At 49.0% G+C, this 8,682-nt stretch overlaps 2 protein-coding genes across 4 annotated transcripts; both read left to right on the forward strand.

Annotated features, from left to right (window-relative positions):
* Nucleotides 1–431: 431 nt before the first annotated feature.
* On the forward strand, nucleotides 432–4,448 carry yipf3 (Yip1 domain family, member 3). Of its 2 annotated transcripts, none has more exons than XM_004573795.6 (9): nucleotides 432–650; nucleotides 1,336–1,545; nucleotides 2,756–2,862; nucleotides 2,945–2,990; nucleotides 3,217–3,309; nucleotides 3,388–3,519; nucleotides 3,676–3,789; nucleotides 3,881–4,004; nucleotides 4,163–4,448. In XM_004573795.6, exons 1-9 carry the CDS (start codon nucleotides 585–587, stop codon nucleotides 4,282–4,284), a joined length of 1,014 nt encoding a protein of 337 aa, XP_004573852.1. In that variant the 5' UTR covers nucleotides 432–584; the 3' UTR covers nucleotides 4,285–4,448. The 2 variants fall into 2 exon arrangements, with proteins under 2 accessions (XP_004573852.1, XP_076747478.1); XM_076891363.1 differs by lacking the exon at nucleotides 432–650 and adding an exon at nucleotides 700–939.
* Nucleotides 4,449–5,653: 1,205 nt separating this feature from the next.
* Nucleotides 5,654–7,634, forward strand: dnph1 (2'-deoxynucleoside 5'-phosphate N-hydrolase 1). 2 transcript variants are annotated; one of them, XM_012915567.2, is made up of 4 exons: nucleotides 5,654–5,991; nucleotides 6,864–6,935; nucleotides 7,016–7,126; nucleotides 7,206–7,634. In XM_012915567.2, exons 1-4 carry the CDS (start codon nucleotides 5,811–5,813, stop codon nucleotides 7,319–7,321), a joined length of 480 nt encoding a protein of 159 aa, XP_012771021.1. In that variant the 5' UTR covers nucleotides 5,654–5,810; the 3' UTR covers nucleotides 7,322–7,634. The 2 variants fall into 2 exon arrangements, with proteins under 2 accessions (XP_012771021.1, XP_004573847.1); XM_004573790.6 differs by having other exon boundaries at nucleotides 5,663–5,946.
* Nucleotides 7,635–8,682: the final 1,048 nt, after the last annotated feature.

An 8,682-nucleotide genomic window follows, 5' to 3' on the forward strand; every position in this document is an offset into this window, starting at 1 on the left:
CAAATCTTTAAAAAGACACATAAATAAGCGTGCGGTTGGAGCTCACTGGACCAGGATTAAAGACAACTTGGCATTAATCAGCTCTCAGACGTGATGTGTGACTGTGAACCATCAGAAAATAACATCAGACCACTCAGAGCAGATTTAATGTCACACGAGAAAGAGTTCAATCTCTCCCTGACTGAGATTTAAAATGTGTATCTTCATCTTTTCTAATTGCTACATGTTGCTGATTTTACAGTTTTGCTTCAAACTGGAATCCTTTGTTCTCGACAAACATCATCTGCATGTCAGAGAAGAAATGGAGTGGTGAGCGTCTGTAAAACATCGATTTGTCATGAGTGGAATCTCAGGACATGAATCAGATATGATCAAATGAATGAAAAAACTCTCACGGAAATATCGCGATATCTTCGACCTCCACGTCGACTGGGGATGTGGCGTCAGCCGGTGGGCGGAGCGTCCTACGGACCAAAACATCAGATTTTAGAAGCAGGAAAAGAAAAAGATCCATCCGCGGATCCACCGACCGAACCACGGACACAGACTCCACCCCACGGAGAGCCGCTGCTGTTGTGGGGAAAATGTCTTCGGGCTCCGGGAGCAGGAACACGGAACCATGGGGAAGCTTCGACGATAATCTCATCCAGGTGAGCTACATGCTAACAGGCTAACGAGCATCCCAGCCGGCCTATAAAAGTAACAGCACCTGAGTGACGCTGCAGGTTAGCCCGAAACAGCGTACAGGTGAGCTCGCGAGGTTAAAGCACTGTGAGGAATCAAACCATGCTAACATGGTAACAGGAGACCCGAGAGCTAACAGGCTAACACCAGGCTGACCTGAGATCAGCCGACTGAACATCTGTAATCAGCTGGAAGCTCCTCTGATAAACTGATTAACAAACTGTTGGTCGGTTTAACGGATCGATCCCTACCTCAGTAAGACTCCTCTCCGGTCTCCTTTTATGTCTCCCATGTTTCCTCTCCTGTCTCCTATGTTTCCCTTTCTGTCTCCTTCCGCATCTCCTATGCTTCCTTTTCTTCCACATCTCCCATGTTTCTTCTCCTGTCTCCTTATACGTCTCCCGTGTTTCCTCTCCTGTCTCCTTATACGTCTCCCGTGTTTCCTCTCCTGTCTCCTTATACGTCTCCCGTGTTTCCTCTCCTGTCTCCTTATACGTCTCCCGTGTTTCCTCTCCTGTCTCCTTATACGTCTCCCGTGTTTCCTCTCCTGTCTCCTTATACGTCTCCCGTGTTTCCTCTCCTGTCTCCTTATACGTCTCCCATGTTTCCTCTCCTGTCTCCTTCCCTCACTCTCGTGTTTCCTGCATTCAGGGCGGCGGCTCAGCGGTCATCGACATGGAGAACATGGACGACACGTCGGGCTCGAGCTTTGAGGACATGGGCGAGATGCACCAGAGGATGAAGGAGGAGGAGGAGGTCGCGGCAGAGGCTGCCGCCACCGAGGATGACGTGGCCGACGACGGAGAGTTCCTGGGCATGAAGGGGTTAAAGGGTCAGCTGGGCCGGCAGGTGGCCGACGAGGTGAGGCGGGGTTATCTGGTCTTAAACACTTGCAAACATTTTCTTCTTCTGTAGCTGTTAGCTGCTGTTACAGAGGCCAGCTGAAGCTCCTCTGTGCCACACAAAGACCGTGTTCAAAATTTCAGAAGGAAATTCAGGAGAAAGGTCTGCCAGCTAAAAAGATTTAATTTGTGTTGGCAGCTGAAATTACAAGTTTACACAGTGCTGTGGATCTGTGTGTGAAATCAAGCATCTGGTTCACCAAGAGGATAACCCTCAAACGGGCAGCACAACTTTCTATAGTGAGACAAAAACAAAGGTTATCATGGCTCCCACACAGTCGTGCTGTCTCCTGGCGAATCCTCCCCGTCCATCGCCCGGTATCTGTTCGCTTCTCTGTCCGAGACAGAAAAGGAAAACACCTCCCTGCCCAGCCTTGATAATCTAATGTTATTATCCATTCTTCTTCTACTGACTCTAAGTTCAGGTTCAGAATATCTTGCTCGGACGCTCGAACCCAGAGACTTATTCTAACCATTATCTGTGTGTAAGCGTGTTGCGAACAAACCTCTGCAGTCGACGTCATTCCTACAGTTTATCAGTCCGGACAGTCACGCCGAACGAAGCTTTCAACCTTCAAAGGAGTGCCAACCCATACGAGCACATTTGCAGTGTGTATATAAATATAATTACAACAGCTTTATTTAAAAATCAACCTAACAGCCCCTGGACGCCTCTGTTGTTACTTAGTGACGTCACTCTTACCGCTTTTTTCACTAGTACCTGCTCGGCTTCAGTCGTTTGACGTCAGCGGTGACGACAGTCCTGTGACGTCGTTTTAACGTGACACAAACACGACACAACAGTGGAGGATGTCGAGGCGATGGTGCACCCGCTGCTCTGTGGCGTTCAGTCAGACGCCGCGGTGTTGGTTTGTGTGGCCACATTCCTTGTTGTGGGTTTCAAAAAAGGCGGTTTTGATTTTCCTAAAGGAGTCGCTCTCATGACTCATCGAGTGAAGCCACTGACCGGCCAATCGGTGGGATGCAGTCTGTTGATGTTAGATGTTTGGATCACCTCAGATCACTTGGAACCCTGGCCAAGCAGGTACTAAAGGTACTTTACCTGGTACCAGGTACTACGGCTAAAAGCCGAGCCGAGCAGGTGTTAGTGGAAAAGCGCTAACTCGTTTCTTCTTCTCTGAAATGTTTTACCTGTGTGATGCGTTCAGGTGTGGCAGGCGGGCAAGCGTCAGGCCTCCAAAGCCTTCAACCTGTACGCTAACATCGACATCCTGCGGCCATACTTTGACGTAGAGCCGGTACAGGTGCGCAACAGGTAAGACTTCCTCCTTCCTGTCAGCTGTTTCCTGCTTTCTGCTGAGACTAGTGCTAACAGCTAATGGCTGACTCCCCCGCAGGTTGATCGAGTCGCTGATACCTGTCCGCATGATCAACTTCCCCCAGGTATGCATGAGTCTCTTTGTCGTAGTGTTAATGGCAGTCAGTGAGCAGGCTTAGTGCCTCCTGCTGGACCGGAGGCTGGAGCTGATGTTCGTGAGGGAGCTTGGTGGTGGAGATGCCGATAAAGGGTTCAAACGTGTCTCACTGCAGTTCGATGGTCAGATTCACACCTGTACAGGATGTTCAGATCCAGGTTTAGGTTCCTCTGACGTGTGTGCTTCCTGTGCAGAAGATCGCAGGCGAGCTGTACGGGCCGCTGATGCTGGTGTTCACTCTGGTGGCGATCCTGCTGCACGGCATGAAGACCTCAGGAACTGTCATCGTAAGAACACACACATGCACACACACCCTGTTCATGTTTCTTTGTCTGTTAAAGTGTTCTCTGTGTGTGTATTTGCAGAGAGAGGGCACACTGATGGGCACTGCTATCGGGACGTGTTTCGGTTACTGGCTCGGCGTCTCAGCCTTTATCTACTTCCTGGCATACCTGGTCAACGCTCAGATCACCATGCTGCAGATGCTGTCCCTGCTGGTAAGTCCTGGAACTACACACACACACACACGCAGAACAGGGTGGTGTGTTTTTGCTGCTCTCAGATGTGATTCAGGTTTCTGAGCCGCACCTGAATGCAGCCCTCCTCCTCCTACAAGATGTCATGTGACCTCACCTCCTGTCTGCCGTTGCCAGGGTTACGGCCTGTTTGGTCCCTGCATCGTCCTCCTCGTCACCTACAACATCCACTTCCACTTCCTGTTCTACGGGCTGTGGCTGCTGCTCGGCGGCCTGTCCACACTGCGCATGGTGAGCTTGTCGCTTCCCATCAGCTCCTGTGCCAGGACACGCTCCCTGTGTGAGCTCACCTGTTTGTGTGTGTGTGTGTGTGTGCGCGCAGGTGGCGGCGCTGCTCTCTCGGACTGTAGGTCAGACGCCGCGGCTCCTCCTCTGTGGGACGCTGGGGCTGCTGCACATGCTCTTTTTGCTCTACCTGCACTTCAACTACCACACCATCATAGAAGGTCAGAACCAGAAGCACATAGACAGGTTTTTGTGGTTCTCCTGCTGCCGGTCCAGGGCGGTTCGGTCGGCACGGCGTGCTCTGTCTCGCTGGTTTTTATGCTTACTTCTGCACAGGTGTGTCTGCTGACTCGTGTTTTCTCCTCCGTGTTTGTTTCAGGGCTGCTCGACTCCCTGGAAGGACACAACATGGCGCCCATGCAGCGGGTGGCCAGAGACGTGCCCGAGGTGATGCTCAACGCCACGGCGAGGAACCCGGGGATGCTGCTGAGCGCCTACTGAGGGGAGGGGATTTCTGTTATGTCTGTGAAACTTAAACGCTTCAATTTAAAGATCTGCGCGCGTGTGTGTGTGGGGTGTGGGGGGGGGGTTGTTTCTTCTCCGACCTTCACTTTTTGATTTATTGATCGTGTACATATGGGATAATAAAGGTTTCATCAAGTTCAGACTTCCTGTACTTCAGTTTTTCCAAAATGAAAGCCTGTATTTCAGAGTAATGTTCTGATGCATTCACAGCTGTGTGTTGTCACAGGTGAACAGGAAGTCAGCAGAAAACTCACCTGAGTCTACTTCAGATAAAAAAAACAAAAAGAGGTCACATGATGTGTGTTAAAGTGAAGATATTCATGATGTTTACTCGATTTAATAACTAAAACTCAGAACAGACACAAATATTTACAGCAACAGCACAAAAATATGAAACATCATGAACAGTAACAGATTCTTTTCTCACTCCAAAAAGAAGTTGTATCATAAACAAAAGTGCATTTTGTTGTTTTCACAGTTTTCCGCTTCCCACATTTATATTTATGGAAGAGAAATGTTCAGTGTGAGTCACTGCCGTCAACAACCCCGAACACGAGTGCTACTGATCCAGTCTGATCCAACACAAGCACCTTTCCAAGATAAACCACAAATCTGGTTATCAACCCGAACCTGAAGATGTGGATTCAAATGTGTTGAGGCGCTTCTTTCGGGTCGTATCAATGAATTATCGTCTTTAATAAATACATGAAGATCTCCAGTGCTGTTTCACAATAGTGACACAGTCAATAACTCCAAATACAACAGCAGGGGTTCAGAGGTCACCTCTTTGTGGAGTAAAGCTCTGCAGGGAAGCAGATGTTCCCCACAGCTGTGCCAGAAAACTCCCGACAGGTGATCTACTGGCAGGCTGACAGCACCTGTAAACAACGCCAGGAGCCACATCCATCAAATAATATCTGTGTTTATGAATTACTGTGCAGGACAGCAACAGCTGTTTCTGACAGTGCGACAGAATCGGAGGAACTTTGTTTGCAAACTGCAAAAATCTGAAGCCTCCAAACTGGAAAAACATCCAGGCGGGAATACAGGGAGGGAGAATCGGAAACCAGCTGTAAAGTACCTGTTAGTGGAAACACTTTTAGTGTGTCAGAGACCTTTGACAGTTGATGTTGTGCTTTGAAATGCCTTATTTTGAAACGACAGGAAGTTTGTCAGGACTAAACCACAGAAGAATAAGTTTGATTTTTAAATTTTATTTCACCCTAAACTCTGTCTGAGCCAATCAGAGTCTAAGCAGCCAATCACAGCAGTGGAAATAAACACCTGTGTGTGGTTATAGATACAGGTGGGGGTGACCCTCGGGTGTCAGACCCCGTGAAGGCACGCGATCCCGATGAAGAGGGCTGTTGGCCTTTCACCTCCGTGACGTTCAGCTACCTGTCAGTCTGAGCTCAGGGCGCAAGCTCCGAGCACAGTCGCCTGTTTCCGGTGACGTATAGCGACAGCGCGGGAACCGTCAGTAGAGTCTGAGTAGAAACGGGATGAAGGTTTATTTCTGCGGCAGCATCCGCGGCGGGAGGGACGACGTGCACGTGTACCGGAGGATCGTGCACGCGCTACAGAGCTACGGGACCGTATTGACCGAGCACGTGAGCAGCGCCGAGCTCAGCGACAGAGGTCAGAGGTCACACACAGAAAACTCATATGCTCATACGAACAAAGGTAGGACGATTTGCCACTGAAGTTCGTGTTGTGCGCATGCGTAGAAACAACGGGTAGGATGGTTTGTCGGGTAGGATGGATTCCCAGAACACCGGCAGTCAGAACGGTGCGCGTTCACATGGTGGAAGAGGCTGGGAATCGATTTCTCTGATTCTATTCGATTCCAACTGAGACAGTCAGAAATATCATAATTCTGATCAGTTATCAGCACATCTCCATGTTTTATGTCTGTGTATGAAAACAAAGCTGTGAGACTTCATCAGAGGTGTGAGCATTACAGCAGAGGCCTTCGTGTCAAAGTAACTGAGGATAAAAACATAGAACATTTTCCTGCTTTGGCTTTTTATAGCAGATAACCTCAAAAATATTAAACTGAAGCAAACCATGAATCAGCATGTGAACATTACCTGATGCTGCTGAAGTGAAGCACAGCAAAGTTACAGACACAGCTGAGCAAACATTTGTTCAGTATTGAAGAGCAGAAATGAGGCTGTGATGTCAGAGGCCGACACTGAACACAGCAGCAGACTGGTGCCTGACAATAACAGCGCTTTGATGGTAAACTGGTCTCTGAGGACACAGAGGGAGAGAGAGCTGTGCAGGAAGTAACAGCCAAAGTCAGAGTGACGAGCTTTATCAAACGTGAAGCATCAGAGAGGGCGAGGTCACACCAGCACCTGCTGACCTCCAAGGTAAAAAAAAAATTAAAAAAAATTTCAGAAATAAAAGCATTTGCGTCACAAAAATGGGCGGAGTCACATTAACTGTATCCGATTTCAGGTTTGGTTTTCTGGTTCTGACCTTCAAAATAAGAGTGTGTGTGTGTTTGTGTGTGCGTTATGTCACTGAACTGCTGCACTATGATTGGACAGGAGAGAACAATGCAGCGTCCGGGGACCAGGCCATTCACAACCGAGACTTGGATTGGCTGCATCAATCTGATGGTGAGAACCAATCGTTTTGTTGATCGTTGATCATGGAATTTGAGCCAGTGACCCATGTGACTTCTGACCTCTGATGTCAGTGGTTGTTGCCGAGGTGACGCAGCCGTCTCTGGGTGTTGGCTACGAGCTCGGTCGAGCCGTCGATATGAAGAAAAAAATCTTCTGCCTGTTTAGACCATCGTCAGGACGAAGTGAGTGCACTTCCTGTTTCCTCATTGACACGCTTCAACCTGGTTGGCTGCTTCGTGCTGACTTCCTGTTTCTGTGCAGTCCTGTCGGCCATGATCCGAGGAGCCACTGACGTCGAGAACTTTGTGGTGCGAGATTACAGCGAGGACGAGGTGGAGAAGGTTCTGGAACAGTTCTTCAGTAGCCTGAAAAACTGAAAGCAGCTGTTCCAGATGTGCATCGCCTTCCTAACTAAAGTGAAGCCCTGTGATTGGTCCATGTCTGTTAAAATCAAAGCAATTTCTTTTCCAATTGAGATCGTGAATGTTCTTGTGCTTTTAATGTGAAGGGACATGCTTCACGTGTCTCTGAGGATATTTCTTGCTGAAATGGTCATTATGGTTCTGATGGTTTCAGGTGATTCTCTTCTATTTTTTTCCTGAAACTGTTTTAAATTCAAAGACTCTGATTTGGTTCATACTTAATGTAAAAGTTCAAAGGTCCCCCTGCATTAAAATACTCCGGACAGTCCGTTCTCCGGCTGATTCCTTGTTCACTGGAAGCTTGTTACAGGTGATTCAAACTGCATTACCCACAATCCTTTGCTGAGTTATCGCACAGAGGGAGGCGCAGCAAGACTCAGTTCCTGCGGCTACCAGCAGGTGGCAGCAGAGCCTGATACAAATCTGTGTGTGGGGCTACCGTCCAGCCTCAGAGGAAACGGTCGCTGACGAGGCGTTCGGGAACAGCTTGATAAACCTGGTTATTTTTGCAAGCAGGTAACAGGAGCGTCCACAGACGCTACAGACCAGGTGTAACATACCTGGACGTTGGAATCTTTATTCCACTCGATCGACATAAGCTCTGACATCTGGAATTCCACCTTAAATACATGAGGAAAGGCTGCTCCTCCTCCCAACATTCAGCTACAAACTCCACACGCGTCACAGTGGGGGAAAATCTGCTGCTCAATGCATTTATTGATCAATCACTGAAAAGCAGTCCATCTCTGCATCCACATTCAGAACTGCGGCGCCATTAGGAGGTTGCCAGGTCCATCCCGGCTCCACCTCCTCGACCATCGCAGTGGTAATGGATTGGATTTCAAGGCACCCAAAGCGCTTTACAATGCCACTATTCATTCACTCTCACATTCACACACTGGTGGAGGCAGCTACAGTTGTAGCCACAGCTGCCCTGGGGCAGACTGACAGAAGCCAGGCTGCCATATCGCGCCATCGGCCCCTCTGGCCAACACCAGTAGGTGGTAGGGTAAAGTGTCTTGCCCAAGGACACAACGACCAGGACAGAGAGTCCAGGGACCGAACCGGCGACCTTCCAGTTACAGATGCGATTCCCAACTCCCTGAGCCACGGTCGCCCCTAGTAGATAAAAACCTGCTTGGGCATGGGTAACAGAGAAGCATCGCCCATTTACTTGCGCAGTACCTCAGGGAACTACGCGAAGGTCTCACAGGTCATGTGACCCCACGATGAGAACACAAAAGGTCAAACACAGAGCGCCAGCTTCAGTCAGTCACACTGTTCATGAGCTGCTGTATTAATAAAGTTTGAACCAG

This window comes from Maylandia zebra, linkage group LG13 (genome assembly GCF_041146795.1).
Source record: "Maylandia zebra isolate NMK-2024a linkage group LG13, Mzebra_GT3a, whole genome shotgun sequence".
In the NCBI taxonomy this organism is placed as follows: Eukaryota; Metazoa; Chordata; class Actinopteri; order Cichliformes; family Cichlidae; genus Maylandia; species Maylandia zebra.